Below are 18,826 nucleotides of genomic sequence, written 5' to 3'. Positions count from 1 at the left end.
CAAAATTGTTGACGCGGCCGTGAAAATACGTGCACTAATCGCGTGCAGAAACTAGTCGGGCGGTTCACGCAGCTCGCAGGTGGCTCAGGTTGCTGGGTGCACTTGCGCAGAGGGACGATGTAGTGGTGCCCAAATCGCACGCACAACGCGCTTTTTTCTTTTTCAGCGAATTTTAAAAGGCAGCGCTTTTTGGGAGCTAATCTTGAAAGATTCTTATGGCATCAGGAGCCAGAATTACATAATCAAAAACGAACATGATATGGTTTAGCGTGAACCGCATGGGGCGTTTTCTGCTCGTGAAAACGCGCCGCGCACGTCACAGGCGCGCTGACGCTGGCGCATAACCACCCGCACCACCCGCACGCTGTGCGCTGTGCTGCCGGCGGCGGCTTTGATCGCGAAGTAATGAAGGGAGTTCGAGCGACCGCTTCTAAACGCTCTCTAAAATGCTACACAAGATACGCACGAAGTTGCTTGTGAGGCAAAGGAGCTTATAATGTGGACGAAAAATGGTACTATAAAACATCATCTGCGCCGCTAGTGAAAGCGCCCATGCAATACCTGCGGGGGTGGTAAGCCTAAACATCTCTGGCGGAGCCAGCCGGCTGTCTCGAGAGCTTCGAAACTGCCGCCATGAGGCGCGCGGCTCCCCATTGGCGCAAGTCGTCAGGCTCCTCCCACTGCAGCGCGCAAGGCGTGTCATTTTCTGAGCGAGGCAGAATTCGCTGCCGCGTGCGCGAATCGTCGGCGCGGGCGTGAAAAAATCACATGCGCAACGCTGACGCGGCCGAATGGCGTGCAAAAACCCACCATGCTGTTCACGTTGCATGTCGAGCCAGGACAATCAAGAAAAAAAGCAAAAGGTGCTTGCTGAAGCGCAACTTGAAGCTTCTATCCCGCAAGATGAAATGAACTCTCTGAAGCCGTAACTGAAGGCAAGCAAACTTCAAACTGAACAAACAAACTTGAGTTAATCAAAGTGCATTTTGAGAATTAGGGCACTTGCAACAAATGTGTTTTTCCCAATGATAGAATGTTTTCCTACGCTTTTTATGTGCTTCACGAACCATTTCCACAGAATGGCGCCTGCTGTATAGGTCAGGGTATTTCGTTTAAAATTGTCATGGAAAACATGGAAAAGTCAGGGAAATTGAATTAGGCAATTTGCTAGACACCCTGGAGAGGTATCCGGTTAGAGATGTAGTTGTAGACTAGTGTGAAGAAATGGAAAGAATCGTTGTAGTGAGGCTTTGTGGGCAACGAAATGGTACAAGAGGTGGGTGAGCTGGTTCGGATTAGCAGTTGGCAACTGGGCAAGTTGTTTTTCTTTCTTCCCGTCTTTCTGTCTTCTTTCCTTTATCATATGGCACAAAAGATCACCAGACTGTTTGGACCCGTAGCCACTGGCTAGTCCTGCGTCCAAAACAGTGCACTAATGCAAGCAATTTGCAAAAGAGGAAATTACAAAATATGCCAAAGAGCCGTAATGATCATACGACACAAACAGAGGAACTTGAAGCAGAAATCTTGGGCGCCCAGCAGCAACGAAATTTATGACTGCGGTGGCCGAAGAAGGTGCAGTAATGCAGGCCAGTCGCCATAATGAACACAATCGCAAAGAGTACTGACTATTGCAGTTTCTGGAAATGCCATCGAGTTACGAAGAGTAAGTTACTTTCTGTCCCTTAAAAGAATGGTGTGCAACCGGTGGAAACTTCCAGTGTTAACCTCAAGACACACAAACTTGAGGCCTCACTAAACACCCTGAAAGGAAACTGACACCTACCCAGTGAGCTGCGAGAAGAGTGCTAGGAGCAACACCTGCGAATAGGGAACGAAGATTGTGGCTGAAGGCACAAATTTGTACGAAGTACTACATTTTAGCTGAGGTGAAGAAACTAGATTGGAGTTGGGCCAGGCATGTGCGAAGTGTCGGCCAGTGGATCACCATGGTAACGGTATGGCTACCGAAAGATGAAACGTGATGGAAAGGCAAGATAAGGAGATCGGGGTCAAAGAATGGATTAGGTCAGCATAAGATAAGAGCAGTGAGAGGTCTGTAGGAAAGGTATTTGTCCTGCAGTGACCAATGATTATTTAGATGACGATTTGATGGGACTCTCCAACCAGCTTTCCCCTTGACTGTTGGTCCAGGAGCTCAGCGAAGTGACGGCCGAGAACCAAGAACTGCGGGCGATGAACAACGCGCTGCTGGACGGTGTGCCCCTGGCCATGCAGCCGCCTCCCAAGGAGTAGCCGACGGTCGGCCGATGATCGGCCGATGATCGGCCGGCCGTGATGGTTGCAGATGACCGCCTGGCCAGAGCTGGGCCCCAGTGCTTGCCTCTGCAGCTCCCCCGAATGCACCGTCTATTCCTGGAGTCTGTCCGCGAGCCACGTCGCCTGAGTTTCTCGACCTCCGAGTGTGGTTCGACTGGCTTTGAGGAATCGCCGCCCATCCCTGTCCCCCTCTGGTGGGAAGACCGAGAAGATCAAATGCTACGTTGAGCATTAGTGCCAGAAATTTTTTGTGTTAGAGCTGGTGTTGGGGGCAGTGTGTGGGTATTGTGGCCGAGGAGTCGTCGACGCATTGCAGCGAAGTTGGCGGTTTGAAGCGAGGTTAGCCTCGCGAACCTCCACTTACCCCGTGTGCGCAACAGAAGCGAGTACTAGATGCATGTAGTGGCGTCAGCGAGTGCTTCAGATTAAGCTCAAGCGACGGCGACTATTTTATAGCTGAAGCGTGCAATTCCATAGTCCGTTCGCCAGTGCTTTGTCACGGCTAAAGGAATGCATGATCTGTTTCGGTTAATTACCTGTCACAGTAGCGGAGAAGAGAGGTGCACCTTTCTGTACGAAGTCTGTAGGCTGCATTGGCGGCCAAGCCAAGCCAATCCGTGAACAGTGGATTGGCTCAGTTCCAGGGCCGAGGGTGTTGAACAGTGGTTTAAAGGTAGTGAGCCACTCGTAGAGCCCACCCTGATGCTCTAGGATGGCAAGTCAGTTTGGCTTGACATAGATTGACTCAGCTATTTTCGACTTAGACTGCATTGGCAGCCAGACCAAGCCAATCCATGAACACTGGATTGTATTGGATGAACCAGGAACAACAGTGTTGAAGTACCAAGGTAGTAGGCAGCCTGTGGGGCCACCAGAAGTGTGCTGATGAGCCCTGACATTAGCCTGGATTGACATGGATCGACTTGGCTTATTTTGACTCATGAATTGACTCAGCTTGTTTGATGTTTAGCCGTTAGAGTAATGGTCTGGTCTCAGTAATGTGCTGTGCACTGTGAGTAGCAGGCGCAACTGGCTTGGCTGTCTGGCATCTGTGTGGTTAAGGCAAGCAGCTGTTAATACTTGGTGCATGCTAATGGAATACTCCGTACAGAGGAGTTTTCAATCCAGCTGGGTGTATTTGCTTCGCCTGAAAGGTTGTGTAACAAAGCTGCCAGCAAGCGCTCGTCACGTCCAAAAAGTTAGTGTCGCTGCAATCTTGAACGCTGTCGCAGACGTTGCTGGGATAGTGTTCGAAGTGGAAACTGGAAAGCAGCTAAAATTCAGTTTCATTTATCCGTGGTTTTCTTTGAACAGAGTTCATGAAATTCATGAAATCTTTTAGAACAATGCCGGGGATAAGAACTAAGGGTTTAATAGTGTTTTGTGTTGACTTTGAGTAAATTTGTGTATACTTGAAGAAGTTGTGGGCAGTGGATTTCTGTCTTAAAAGCTTAGCACAGCCTACTTTCTCGAAGAGCCTAATGTCCTTGCAAGGGGAAGTACTTTCTGCTTCAGAATTTTTTTAACTGCCTCCGCAAAATATTTGTGACATCAAAGAAATGTAGCTTGTTCTTGAACTGTGACCGTTTTCTTGGCATAGTCTTGAGATTGTCAGTGTCATTTTACAGCTCTTCATGTCATGGTCGATGAAGAGAACACACTTTGCGGCAAGGCTAACTTTCTAGCAAATACTCTATACCTCTCTACCCAATACAGGTTTCTTGAAAAAAATCACAGTGCAATCGGCCACTAAATTGACTCTGTCATTGAAGTCAGTTTCATTTAATTGTCATAATTATTTAGTTCACTGTGAAGTGTGAACATTTTGGAATTCCTGCCTCCTTTTAAATGCGTCTGGTTCGACATAAGGAGTAGAGTTACAGAAAATTACTAGTTTTTTTTATTGAACTACAGTCGAATCCCGCTACAACGAAATTGATGGGACGTGCGAAAAATTTCGTTGAAGCGAAAATTCGTTGAGGCGAAATCTGCCCCAACACACCACGGAAAGGCCAGAAAAATGGCCCCGTGCGTTTCCGCAACATTGGCAGCATAATACAATGTTTAGAAAAAGGAGTGACGCGCAATAACTCACGTTTATTCGGATAACAAACATACCAATGGTTATCTGTTTTTTCACCACCCAAAGAACGCGTTACGGAGGGGGGTGAAGATATGCAGGCGCAAAACGTATCGCTGTAGAACAAGGCGTGTCCACCGAGCTGATTACTTGCAGATAACTGCTAGGCTGTGGGAAGCCCCCCTCTAGCTTGTGGCAGGAGCAGTGCCGTTATCTTATCCTCTGACAGGGCACGGCAGCTACTGACCTTGGCAGGCAAGACGCGCGCGCTTGCATTTAACAGGACCGCGCGCTCGCGACTAAGATAGGATGACTAGGCTTCAAGACCAAACGCACAAACATGATTTTCGCTCTTGGCTATGAAGAATGGTAGAAGGAAAACAGCAAGGACAGCTGCTCACAACGCATACATGACGGCACCGCGCCAGCAGCGGAGCACATTCATGCAATTTCAACTGGATACGGATTGGCTGTAGCTCTGGGGCTCCGCCTTGGCGAAGCGGGCCTGCGCCTCGTGTAAAGACGGCCAGCCACATCGTTATCACCATCAAGCAATGGCGTGCGTCTATGAGTTATTTTTTGTTTTGTTTTGGGTGGCGGTGTGGTCGCAACGCGCATTTTCGGGGAAACTAAGCGTCCTGAATGTATAAAAAGTTACAGATAGCTGGCGCTATGCTTATTTTATTGTCAAATAATTGTTCAAACCCAGCCCAAATCATCGAAAATTTCGTTGAAGCGAAAGCAAGCCCGACAAATGGTTTGTTGTGGCGAGGACTTTGTTGCATTGACTTCTATGGCTAGCTGACGGGGAATTGGAAATATTTCGTTGAAGCGGAAATTTCGTTGAAGCGGCGTTCGTTGTAGCGGGGTTCGACTGTATCCCAAAACAAACTTTGTGATGTTTAGACTATAAGTCATAGCTTTAATACGAATCGCATAAAGCCGTCACTGCTAAAACACTCCGGCCACATAGCAAAGCCGCCGCAGAACACACAGCCGCATGTTTGTGTCCCCTAGGATAAAATTGCAGTCTTTTTGAGTTTCGTTGAGCTAATTGATTCAAAAGAATGCCAGATCCCTAATTACAAACAATCGTGTTTTGTTTCTCGCACTCATAGGGCTGCGCTCTGGTCCGTACGCCCGTTAATAAATATATGTCAAATTGCAATCCGCAGCACATTTGTCACTAATTTTGTAATGCCAATTTTATCTCTATTTTAGCATCTTTGCTGTCCAATCATGTGAGCTTTACCCGCCGCGGTGGCTCAGTGGTGAAGGCGTTGCACTGCTGAGCATGAGGTCGTAGGTTCAATTTTCTGATGGAGGTGAAAAGCAAGAACGCCCCTGTGTACGAGATTTCGGTGTACGTTAAAGATCCTCAGGAGGTCAGAATTAATCCGGAGCCCTCCACTGCGGCGCGCCTCATCGCCTGTGTTGCGTCGGCGCGTTAAACCCCGCAAAAATAAATCGTGAGCTGGGCCATGTGTTGATAATTTTTTCTTTATGTCAGCTAGAGCTTTTCTTTCTACAAGGAAGGACATGTGCTGGCCGAGGAAGCTAATTCGTGAGTGAATTAGCTCGTAAAAGTGGCGATGCCACCAGACTCGTTTCTCCACTTCAGGGGCATATGGCAGACAGCTCTTATACTCTTCCTGATCTTTTATTCCAAGACGAGAGAGCCACGTCAGCTTCGGCACCTCCTTAGTTCAGCACACGTACAGAGTTTGCACGCTTTTTTGGGGAATTGCAGCCTTTTGCACACCAAAGCTACGGCTGGCTTATGAGATATGCCATAGTGGAGGGCTCTGGATTAATTTTTGACCACCTGGGGATCTTTATCGTGCGCCAAAATCTCGTACTCATGGGGGTTTTCGCTTTTCGCCTCCATCAGAAAAGCGGCCGCTGCGGCCGGGAATCGAACCCGCGACTTCGTGCTCAGCAGTGCAACGCCTTAGCCACTGAGCCACCGCGGCGGGTCCTCTAGATGGGGACAAACAGGGGGGAGTTAGATGTGACTGAGAGCATTCGTATCTGAGCGTCGATGCCAAAAAACGAGGCAGCCTCAGTAGGCACTCGCTGTGCGCAACCGCCTCGAAGCAGCTCTTCTGGGAACTGTGGTTCTGACAGCTAACTGTTTGAGGCCCCCGTGACCTTTTGGCTCGGGGTCGTGACCTTTGTGCAGGCTGGTGTGTAGCACCGGGACGACAAGCTTCTGCTGTGTATTCTGGCTCCCCCCTCCTTTCTTTTTGTTTCTTATTTTTTACAGCTAAGAGCTGTCTCGCGCTAAGTTCTGCCCACAATTGTGTGCGTCTTTTGGGTTGCGTTGACAAAGAATCGCACGCTCGCTCTATGACTGGTGAGTTCTAGATCTAATATAAAAAGTCTCGTGGAAACAACTCGTACTGAAATTGGCCAATGAGATGACTCCACCATTAGGCCGAGTTTTGTTAACTTGTCGCAATTGCCTAGTGCACATTGCAGTTGTAGACGTTGCAGAATGCCTGTGTACTGTCAATACATGACCATCGACGGAGTGATAATGGTTACAGACAATACTGTAAGTCTTGCTATTTCAAAACTGTCCAAAACAAATTAGGCCACTAAAACGGCTCTATTATTCAACCAAGTTTCATTTACCGTAATTACCCGATTCTAACGCGCCCCCGATTCTAACGCGCACCCGATTTTCCTGGCAAAAAAACCGAAAAAAATTTTGGTTTCGTATCCGATTCTAACGCGCATGCGATTTTTCGACCTATTTTTCCGGAAAAAAGGTGCGCGTTAGAATCGGGTAATTACGGTACTTGTCATAGTTAGTTCACAGTAAAGTAGTAAATGTTGTGGAATCGCTGTCTGCTGTCAAAATGCGGCATTCTCACTCTATGCTGTGGCTTATAGAGAGAGTATGCACGTTTGCAGAAAATGGCTGCAACTCTTCTTTTATTGAAACTATCGCAAAACAACTTACATGAGGAATAATTTAGAATTAATGCTTAAGGAAGGTATGTGTGTTTATCCGATCAGTGTAGTAAGTCAGCATACAAAACTTAGCACTATGTATAGTTATCCACGAATACAGCTCACTGGTCCTCCATATTTACAGTAGCAGAGGGGCGCTAAATTTTTTATAAAAAATAATTTCCCACTGAACGTGCAAGCTGTGCGGTGACTTTACGCCAAATGGGGTCGCCCCTAAATAAATTTATTTTTCTCGGAGTGTTGAGAATCGTGCGCAAAATGCCCGTGTACCAAGTCAAAGTGGTGTTGCCCCAATTTAGTTCTATTTTTGAACACAATGGAATTAATGTCCCACGACAATCGTGCACATATTTTTGGCTGCCCACTGGCCATAAGTTCTTGTTCGGGGTTGTGGGTTCTCCGCAGAAAAATACGAGGTGTGTCCATCGAAGGTTCAGGGTTTGCAACTTGCCAATACTGCTTCCATGTACTCTGGTGTCATGTTGTGTTGATGGGGAAAGAAGGGACTTGGAACTGCGGTCGCTGACTTGGTGCTCTTATTCTTGTATAAAGCCACAACGTTTTGGGGACTCTGGGTTAAACAGGGAAGTATTCTTTGCTGGACACTTTGGTATACTTCACTGCAGTGTTTTTTCCTTTGGGCCAGCGGTTGAAAGTACTTACTATTGTAGCACCAGGCTTGTCAGTGTAGAGGGTAATTTCGTGGGCAACGAGCAAGCATTGACTGGATCGAATTCACTCTCTCGATCACCGTTTTTTTTTTTTTTTTCTACGGGTATTTTAGGTACTTTGAAGAAGCTAATTTTGTGAAAAGAGGTCTTTAGTGGCCTTGCCTTGTCCTACAGAGCAGCTAGACAAGAAGGGAGTTGTAGCTGGTAAAGCCCAAGTACAGCTTGTTTTTTTGTTTGTTTGTTCTGTTTTTTCCCCAGCTCCTCTCAAGCTAGGCAGAATGTGCAGGTTGGTGAATAATTCCCCATGTTAATAAAAGGTGTGCGCCAAAGTCAGGTCAGTGTGCTAGTGAAGCTGTGTATAGACGTTCGTTGTGTGGTTTTATCGGTGTTCGGCAGGCGTTCAAGGCGTCATGAAGACAAAATGCAACTGTGTTCAGTTTTAAAGAAGTAGCTTTTGCTGACTCGTTCAGTTTCATTCCAGCCACGAAAGGAACTTTTTAAGTGCGAATGCACTTTATAAGCGACCCCGAACCTTCCGCCGTCCGCATAGCAACAGCTGCGGGTGCGCGCGCTTTTCGTCTTCCTTAGCAACGGGGGGAGATGGGCGCGCGCTGCCTGGCCGCTGACATGGCACATACCCACGTGGGAGATTGGCCAGGAATAAGTGCGAATGCACTTCTTAAGCGAGCCTGAATCGTCGCGCTCGCATAGCGCCTCCTCTCCCCCCTCGCCTACTCTCCTAAAGCCCCTTTACTACTCTCCAGCTCGCAACACCCTCTCTCGGCGCGCCAGCCAGGCCACTACACTATATAAAAAAAAAACAGCATCCTGCGCCAGGTTTCGATCTGCGGACTTTGCGGCCGCAGCGCGACGCTCTACCGACTAAGCCACGGACGCGACGTTGATAACAGTGTTAGTAACGCGCCTTATATCTTTAACGCATTCAAACTACGTCGTCAGCGGCGTGCGTTGGCGACTCAGCGGCGTTATAGCGGCTTGATAACTGCGTGGTGTACACGTGATACTACAAACCCGCTAGTTCTGCATTCTCTCACGTGACTGCGCCTCCTCTCCCTTCACTCCGGTCGGCGCTTCGCAGCTGCGGTACGCTGCGGTGCGGTGCGCTCCTCCTCTCGAACATACACGTTAATTCACCAAGATTTCCGCAGAGGGACAAACGAGGCGTGTTAAGCCGAACGTGATCACGAGGGGGTGTTAATGTAACCAACGGGCAAAATGCCACCAAACTTTCAAATGTAACTAGACGCCCCACCACAATTACGCAGACATGTTTTTTGGCAGTGGCCAGTCGCACAAACAAGGTTCTGTGGCATTAGAAAAATTGCTGGAAAGTCACCGTACCACATTTGATATCCGTAAAATCTCCTTTATCTGTTTGAAGTTTGTGATAAAATTGGCATCATTGTCTTTGGGTATGAAGCAGTCTAAATTTTGCGCAACCAAACTTGTTCTCTGTCTTTGTGGTCCCTTTAATGATTGCACAGCTTCTTGAAAGGGTGACCCCAAGTTTTGGCTGTGCCTAACAAACCGCACACATCAGACTCTGCACTTCTAAAGTGAGAGAGCTCCAGAGACTTTCGAAGAGCAAGTGGTCTGCAAAAGATGCTGCACTGGTGCTCAATCTCTGAACTGAATTACTGTTGATCACTCCCTTGAGAATTGTTGATGCCGTCATTGGCAACGACGTGTCGCTGGTGTTTCATTTATGACGATGCACTGTAACGATTGCGAGGGACATGACCACATGCGGAGGTGTGGTTTTAAAAGGTTTTTTAATTAATGAGTCAAAGTTCATGTGATTGATTGATTGAACAGAACGCCAGTTTGTCTAGTGGGGGAAAGTGGGTTTTAGATCAAGAGCTGTGTTATTGCAATGATGATGATGAAAATGTGGAAACAGTAGTTTCTTGCTCTGAGCGTAAATATTAATTTAGTTTTTCTGTGAGACGATTATTTTCAAATTTATTGAGATTTCGAAATTTAATTTTGTGTAGAAGGAAAAAACCCTGCCGGGGAGATAGCTGCGGCTGAACATGGTAGTACCAGTGAACTGTGCACAATTCAAGGAGTGATGAAATAAGGCTAACATCATCCTCCTATGTGTATTGGAGCAGAAGTTATGGCCGTTTGAAGTTTAGGCTCAAAAGACAAAACTGGTTTTCCTAATTCCCACTTTTCGAGCGTGAAATTGGTATGCACAAAACCTCTGCTCCAATACTGATCGGACGATGATGTTATTCTTGTTTTAGCACTCCTTGACTTGTGTACAGTTTACTGGTAGTGCTAAGTTCAGTCGCATCTCCCGAGTAGGTTTTTTTTTTTTTTGCACAAACATGAAGTTAAAACTTAATAAATTTGAGAATAGTTGCCTTACACAAAAACAAAATTAATATTTCCACTTGTAACGAGAAACTAGGCGTGCCCCAATTTTCTGTAACCAAAAACTAACAAAGTTTTTTGGTTTAAAAGAAACCGCGCAGACAAGATACAAGTTTGTTTTATTCGGAAGAGTTTGTGTTTTATAGTGCCCCCTGCACTTGTCCGACAGCAAGCAATGCTTTACTCACTGAGAAATTAATCAGTGAAAATTTTGATTCTCCCACCAAATCGAGTGTTTTCACGACACCTGCATTGACATCACAAGAACAGGTCTTCAAGCTAAACTTGGTGTGCTGCGGCACCTTGTTTACTGTCAGTCCTCCTAGATGGCGCCGTTTTCTGCCTCTTCTTTGGTTTTTGACTGATTTGCACCTGGCTTGGATTTTGTTAAGGTTGAAAATAATTGTTTCGTGAAACATGGTGTTCGCTCGACAAATATGGTCACATAAGACACCGTCGCTTACGCCATTTGGCCAGTGTTGTCTGAGACAACCCCAAAGTGCTGCTGCCCTGTGCAGCTAAAACCAGCGTAGTGTGCGCAGTACCAACTGCAGTACGCATCGGTACTTGCTTGCTTACTTGTACTTTTGTACCTTCCACTGTTTACCCGACCATTCTTACTGCTATAAAAAGAATGTGCCCAATATTTAAGCGCAAATGGCTCGTTCGGCAAGCTTATAAGCCCTGCCTAACTTGCGTCTGCATTTGCCGGCCTCTGTAAATCGCAGAGCTGTCTGGTATGACATCATAGGTTCTGTTGCGGGAAATGAGCTAGTGGGTCGCATGGCCATTCCCTTTTTTCCTAACTATATAGCTTATTTGAGCGAAGTTTACATTGAAAGTGGTGCGAGTATGATCTGAACGAGGCAATCTTTCGAAAGAACCAAACTTGTGTTTTGTCTGCATGACCGCTTTAAGCTGGGGCGATCGGTAGCCTGCTTTTGCATCGTGGCGGCCTCTTGTGCGGTGTTCTGTACAGCTTCTAGACCTGCTAAACTTTGCGTGTTAGCCTGTGACTGTCAATACAGCGCAGTGTGTCTCTGGTTTCCCCAGTGATGCATAAAAATGGCTTGGTCTGTGCAAATACCTTATGCCCGGTTGTTAAGCTTATGCATTGCAACATTGACCCTTGTACAAGGCTGCCCCCTACGGGGAAAATGTGCATTCTCTCCGACAGACTACACCCGGAAAGCATGGCAGTGTCATGCTGTTGTGTCGTATGCGCTTTGCGCTTTGAAGAAGATATCCTCAACTTTTGTTTTGTGCTTTGCCCAGTATCTCTCACGCATGTGTTAAGGCATCTAGTGAGTAGGAACAAATGTTGCAAGTTTTTGTGCAAGTTTATTGAGTTTTTCTCTGCTTGGAACGTGAAACCCCCTTCCCTAACTCCTCTACTTTGGAGTGTTTTATTTCTAAGGCAGCTATTTTAGTTATGCCTACCTTAATTATTCTAGCACAGTTTATTGGGACGGAAACCACGATGGGTGCTGTACGTGGAGTGTTGTTCCAAATATGGCTGTGAACGTGTGTGCCGCATTTCTGCTGGCGTTGCCAAGGAATAAAACGTGCTCTTAGCGTGCAAGAAATGCTCTTTCGTGTGTTCTGGTCTGGGCCACATTTTTTTCGCCAGCGGAGATGCAAATGTTTGGGGGTATGGCTATAAAAGTCTCGTCTTTGAAGCGCGAAGCTCTCTAGCGGGAGGTGTGAACGAGTGTCCCGGTGTGTGTGTGTGTTTTTTTTTTTTTAGTACGCGTTGCGAAGCGCTCCACTACTAGGCGTAAACGAGTGCCCCGGTGTTATTTTAGTACACATTGCGTTCTAGTGCGAGGCAAAAATGAGTTTCCTGGTGTTTTAGTAGTGCGACTACATGGGATGAACGACGATTACAGCGACGACGACGACAGGCGACGCCAACAGCCCCAGCCCCTAAGGGGCTTTGCCCCTAAAAGAAATTCCTTGGGCACTTAAGTCTGCTTTCGTGCTATGAAGGCGAAAGTGTGGTGATGCTTATTAACACTTTTTTGCTGCAACGTTGCATCTGTATCTCTTCGTTTCTCTGTCTTTTGGCGTAAATTACTTCAACCGGCTTCTTCTCTGCTAAGCCGTGTACGTGCCTCTTTCTTCGCTTTCGTTTCTTCGGCTTCCAGAGCGAATGACGTCAGCAAGCAGACTGGCACGAGCCAAAGCTTCCCTAGAGTCTGGTTTCTGCGCGGCTGGTGTGCACGTGTTCTAGTCACGTGACATCGCGATCAGGTGCCATGCGGCATGCATTATTCTACAGTTTTTACGCTTTCAATTCACAGTTTTGTGAATACTGTTAAGCAGTCACATTAGTCCTTTGGAGGTCCTAATTTTGGGCCAATATTCCAAAGGGGGCGTGCTCTAAAATGACGACAACTGTTGTTCTACTGTTCGCAATGTGCTGGGATAGCGCAGTTGGTAGAGCACTGGGCTGCTTGCTAGTGTGCAGACCCAGGTTCAAATCTCATCGGATAGCACGTGCTTGTTTATTTGTTTACTATATTTACAGTGGTGGAAATTTTTCTGACCAGACAACACCAACAACGGTGCCTTTTGGCATAAGGAGGCGCTGAAGGCTTTCGCTTCAAAAGTTTGGGGAAGGAAATTCCAGGTTAATTGGAAGGGATTGGTAGCGACACAGGATGTGACGGTAGGTACAGTCTTTGTCAAAATTTTCTAGGCCATGCAGAAAGTGTATAGACCGTGCAAGCGTACGTCTCGACCAAGGCTGAAATGTATGCTCGAAAGCTAGAGAGAACGCCTTTCCTACTGTCTTCAAATAATTTGGCCACAGTTAAGCTTATTCTTTGAAGTCTTTGTGGTCCAGAAGGTTTTGGCTTGGCCTAGAAAATTTTACCAACTGTACATTGATAAACATGCACACAAGGTTACACCAGGTATGCAGCAAATCTGACATTGTGTCGGTCAAGGAAAGCCATTGTGTTCCATGTTCTAGTGAACAACACCTCACTCTGGCGAAGTAGAGGATTGCACGTAATCCCCTCGATAGTTAAGAGGGATGACTAGGCGGCCTCTTATATGAGAGTGATCTTGGTCCTTTAATCACCGCTCTGCATCATCATGTTAACGCAGAGGGGGTAGTGATGCCAGTTGTGATGATGCGTTGTGCCGCAAAGAGCAGTTAAAGGGCCCATGGAGACAAAATACGATTGTTCATTTTTAAAGAACTAGCCTCTGGTAACTTACTCGGCTGCATTCTGGCCACTAAAGCTGTTTGCTTAACCACAGAATGCAAGAAATTCAGAAAAACTCAAATTTTGCGCTACTGTGATGTAGTATGGACACAAGTGGCATTATATGAGCCAGCCATTAAAACATAGCACGTCAGCATTCAAGTGATGCCGTATATATCTACTTGGGCCAAGTTGTTACCCCAGATCCCAACCATGAGGCAGATATAATTAGAAGGATAAGAATGGGGTGGAGTGCATTCAGCAGGCATTCTCAGATAATGAATGGCAGCCTACAATTGTCCCTGAAGAAGGAAGTGTATGACAGCTGCATCTTACCGGCACTCACCAACGCTTAATCTTAAATTGAGGACGACTCAGTGAGCAATGGAACGGAGGATGATAGGTGTAACATTAAGGACAAGAAGAGAGTGGAGTGGGTCAGGGAACAAACACGTGTTAAGGACATCTTAGTAGAAATTAAGAAGAAGAAATGGACGTGGGAGGGGCGAAGGCTAGATAACCGTTGGTCGTTCAGGGCAACAGAGTGGATCCCTGGAGAAGGCAAGAGTGGCAGGGGGCGGCAGAACGTTAGGTGGGCAGATGAGATCAAGAAGTTTGCGGGGATAAATTGGTCGCAGTTAGAACAGGACCGGGATAATTGGAGATCCATGGGAGAAGCCTTTGCCCTCCGGTTGGCGTAGATACGCAGATGATGATGATGATTCAAGTGATGCCATCAAACAGAACAAGAGTCCCCATTTGTGCTTCTTGAAGATGGCTTTGGTCGGTAGCCACGAATCGCACAAATTCTGCAACGTCATAGAGACTTTGCCAGAAAATGGCTGCGGAGTTGCCACGGTGTCATCTGTTTTCTTTAATACGTACATTATTGTTTGAAGCTTGCAATAAAATTGGCATCATTGGACAGAGCAGCTGTTCTCACTGAGTCTACTCTTTAAGTCTACAAATTTTCCTTCGCAAGCGCCGTATATGTCTGCCAACCAAAGCTATTTCGTATGACAGAGCTCCTTATCGCAAAGTTGAAGTTACCTGTAAAGTATAGCACTGCACGGTTTTGAACCATTTCTCACTTTGCTTTCACTAGGTCTATATACAGGTGTCACGTGCGGGCATTTTAAAATGGGCCTAATGCTGGTGAAAGAAAAGGCTGCCACGATGCAACAATGAGGCTGCAATCAAAGCTGGAAGTGCCTTCACAGACCTCCGCCTCATCGCTGCTTTTTCAGGAATCGAAGCTTAAAAGAAGCACAGCACAAAACACTGTCTTTGCTGTTATCTTTGCCCTGTCGACAGCGCTGTTTTTAGCTTTTCATTGAGCACAGGCCATCCCAGCTCTGTGAATGAGCCTAATACGCAGCTATGAGCTCAGAAATGCTAAAACTTTGATCTCATCTGTCTATAAAAGCCACATTGTAGGAGTTTGAAAGGGGTTTGAGTGTATTCCACGACAGCAATATTTATGTAATATCAGTCTTAATAAATCCCAAACATTTTTCCACCACATTAACTCGTTTGCCGAGAAGTTCACTGGTAACTGCTTGACAAAACCCTTGGGTTCCCTTGGGTTCAGTGTAGAATGTGTCCTAGGTGAGTATAGGCCAGCCAAGGGGAATACGACCTCTCTGGGATGGCTGCTCAGGTGTTGTTGAGAAAAACCTGTGTTCATGATAAAGACTATGAAAAATTATGCATAAAAATGTGAAAGTAACAAAATAAAAAAAAGGCTTGGCAGACATTTTCGTTCAGTAATGCGGATTCCCAACATTTATGTACCTAGATAGAGCCTTTCTTTGACCCATTGAAATCCCCCCCAGACAGTGAAAAGAAGGGCTTGACCACGTATTTTGCTGGAAGCATAGCCAACAGGCAGCTGTATGTGTTGACTCCTCTGATTCACCCCAGTAATGACAACAGACCTTTATATTAAATATTTCATGCCAGCAGCATTCCGTCTTTAGAGTTGGCCGCGCATCTTTCGTGCAAGTTTGCGGTTTCATGCTTTCCTGCACGGCTACGGCGTCGTGTAACAAAACCAACCCAAAGGCGCGTGTGGTGCGCTGAAGCTTAAAAAAAAAAAACGCTGTGTCTAAAGGTACGTCGGACGTACCCGCAGCATTTCTTAAAGATACGTCGGACGTACCCGCAAAATTTCTTAAAGATACATCGGACGTACCCGCAAGATTTCTTAAAGATACGTCGGACGTACCCGCAAGATTTTTTAAAGATACTTCGGACGTATCCGCGAAACTTCGGTGTACGTCGGTGTATTCGGTTCCATTCGGCCCAAACATGCAGCATACGTTCAGCGTTTTCTCGCGTCGACGTCGCGTTGACAGAAATGCATGTCTACGCTCGCTAGATATCGGCGTCGACGCAGCGCGAGAGAGCATCGGAAAGCGAGCGGCAGCGTCCGTCTTCGCGTGGTTTGGGGTCGTTCCTTTCAGCAGAAAACAATGAATTTCTTTTTAATTTACGGTAATCGGTTGCCTTGAGACAAATTGCAAGCTATTTCTGTTCGCGAGCGCTCATCCATTTGTGGCTTGTTCGGCTTTCATCGGGGAGATCGGGGATCTGCGATAGCTTTGTGTGAGTTAAATGAGGGAGCTCTGGTTACATCGCATGCAGTATTAGCATAATGTGGCTTGTCAGCAAGATCGGTGCGTGACGAGCAAGCGTTATCAACGCCAGAATTCTGGCGCATTCCATTCCATTCGTAGCTCCCGTGGCGTGCGCAGGGTAGACCGGGGATGTGCGATAGCTTTTTTTGACTCAAATAAGGGACCTGTGGTTACATTGCTTGTAGCACTAGCATTATTGTCCTCGGCTTCAAGATCGGTGCGCAAGAAGCAAGCGTTACCACGGCTCAAATCTCTCAAATACGACCAAAAGAAAGCACACGACACTATTCGTGGGCAGCCTCAGTTGGTACACCGAATTCTTCAAGGCTTTTCGTCTCCTCGCGTGGTCGAGTGGTTGAGCAATAAAGAAAAAAAAAATGGTCGAGTGGTTGAGAGCCGGCCTTCTGTTTCGAAAGTCTGTGGTTCGAATCCTGGCACAACCTTTTTTTTTTTTTTTTTTTTTTTTTTGCGGCGATGCTTTGATCAGTTGTTTTTTACAGGGTGCCAGAGTACCTTGCCTTTCAACCAACAATGACGTTCGACGGTAACCTCAGTATCAAGGCAGCGCTGAAATTTGTTTTGCTTACAATTTTAATTCACGAACGTGCAGTTGGTACGCAACATAAAGGTTAAATCAAGTAGCAAGTGAAGCAGTTGTTCGAGGTGCGTCTTCGTTTATCATTCTATCTTATTTTGTTCTGATTTGACCGTGATGGCTCGAGATACATTTCGCGGCATTTCAATATTTGCCCGCCAACATACTCAGCAATAAATAAAGACGCCAAGTGATTTTTTTTTTTTTTTTGCTAAAGCTAAAGTCTTGATAATTGCAGTTCAAGAAGTGACAATAACTGCTCATAAACGACTTCAACAGGATGGCATACGTGTCCAGCAACGCCCGCCGACGCAGCGACTGGCGCGCGACATTCGCCGGCCTCCTGCGGGCCCGCGCGTTGACGCCGAACGACGCCGACGCTCGCGCTACGCGTGATTTCGCGTCCATGTGGTTAGGGCTGAAACATACAGGGTGTTGCGACGATAACTGGAACACTTTAAAAATTTTTCCTGAGCGATCCGCCGCTCTGTTCGCGCTCAAACTTCACACAAAGGTCGCATTTTGTGGTCTATTTTGTTTGACACCGGGAACAACAACGGTACTTACCTGTTTATTCTGAAAATAAATAAAAACGATTTTCGCCTATGGGAAAATGGCCGCTGATTTGGACGTGCGAGCCAGCGCAAGTTGATGTTGGAACGACGGAACCACCTGCAGAGTGAAACGCATGTTTGGGATTCACGTACTGAGCCAAATGGTGCAGCAGACGATCAGAAAATGCACCTAGAAATGAGCTAACAGACGATCAGAAAACCCGGTTTTCGGGCTCGCACGTCCAAATCGCCGCCATTTTCCCATAGGCGAAAATCGGTTTTATTTATTTTCAGAATAAACAGGTAACTACCGTTGTTGTTCCCGATGTCAAACAAAATAGACCACAAAATGCGACCTTTGTGTGAAGTTTGAGCGTGAATAGAGCGGCGGATCGCTCAGGAAAAATTTTTAAAGTGTTCCAGTTATCGTCGCAACACACTGTATAAGGGGGGAAAAAGAAAGATACTCGCATGCACATGATTTTGTTTCCCTCTTGAGAGAACCCGTAGTGGTCCGCATTCGATCTCTGACCTCAGCAAAGGCTCTAACCGCCCCTTCAAATAAGGTCCAACTAGAGAACACGAGGGAAAAAAATACATTCTGCGTCAGGTTAGGCATCAGATTCTTGGCTTATATACAGCAAACGCGTGACGGTTTTGCCGTCGATGGTTCGAGAAAACCACGCTAGTTTCGAGCAACGCCGCTTACGAGCCACTCTGGGCCCTGTACGTCCGACGTATCTTTAAGAAATCTTGCGGGTACGTCCGACGTATCTTTAAGAAATATTGCGGGTCCGTCCGACGTATCTTTAGACACAGCGAAAAAAAAAAAAACGAAAGAAAATGTGCATGATGTGCGACAGAGCCAACTTTCACCTCGTTATTATTCCAAAATTTAGAATATTCAAATGGCACAACGAATTGGTGGATAAGAGGAAATAAAATGCAAAATTGCAAGCACAATTCGCGAATTTTTGAATTTTCGTGCTCCTTTCGTAACAACCTCTGTTTTCAGCAGTGCCCACGCATTGCTCCAGCATAGCAGTTGAAACGTCCAAGTTGAGAACGTGCATGGTACCAAGGCTGCTCAGATTGGAGAATGACTTGGAGGTGTATAGTCCTTATTAAAAGATTTCACTACATGCCGAAAGCCCATAGATCACAAAGAGCTCAACTTACAACCCGTCAAGCTAGACTGAAATATTTTATGCCGATAAGCTGGTGAAAGAAACTCTCCTCCTCTCTAACTGTTGTAGAATAATTCGGGAATCCTTAAACCTTAAGCTCTGGTTTTGAATTTTTGTGGCCCAGAATTTTTTATGAACACTGTACATCTCTGGGCTCTGCTCTGACACAGGCCCTGGAGCCATGACTGCATCTACGGCATGCAGGCCAGAGACCTAACCTTCACAC

General features: G+C 46.5%; 1 protein-coding gene across 1 annotated transcript in view; it reads left to right on the top strand.

Annotated features, from left to right (window-relative positions):
• Positions 1-12,001, top strand: part of LOC144141192 (uncharacterized) — a 46,625-nt gene extending 34,624 nt beyond the window's left edge. The window contains exon 6 of the mRNA XM_077672753.1: positions 2,155-12,001. Coding sequence (XP_077528879.1) covers positions 2,155-2,256 — 102 coding nt within the window. The 3' untranslated portion in view covers positions 2,257-12,001. The remainder of the gene's footprint in view (positions 1-2,154) is intronic.
• Positions 12,002-18,826: the final 6,825 nt, after the last annotated feature.

The sequence above is a fragment of the Haemaphysalis longicornis genome, unplaced genomic scaffold, assembly GCF_048455015.1.
Source record: "Haemaphysalis longicornis isolate Haplotype H1 unplaced genomic scaffold, Haemaphysalis longicornis Haplotype H1 scaffold_6, whole genome shotgun sequence".
Classification (NCBI taxonomy): Eukaryota; Metazoa; Arthropoda; class Arachnida; order Ixodida; family Ixodidae; genus Haemaphysalis; species Haemaphysalis longicornis.
This window is presented reverse-complemented; position numbering and strand designations above follow the sequence as displayed.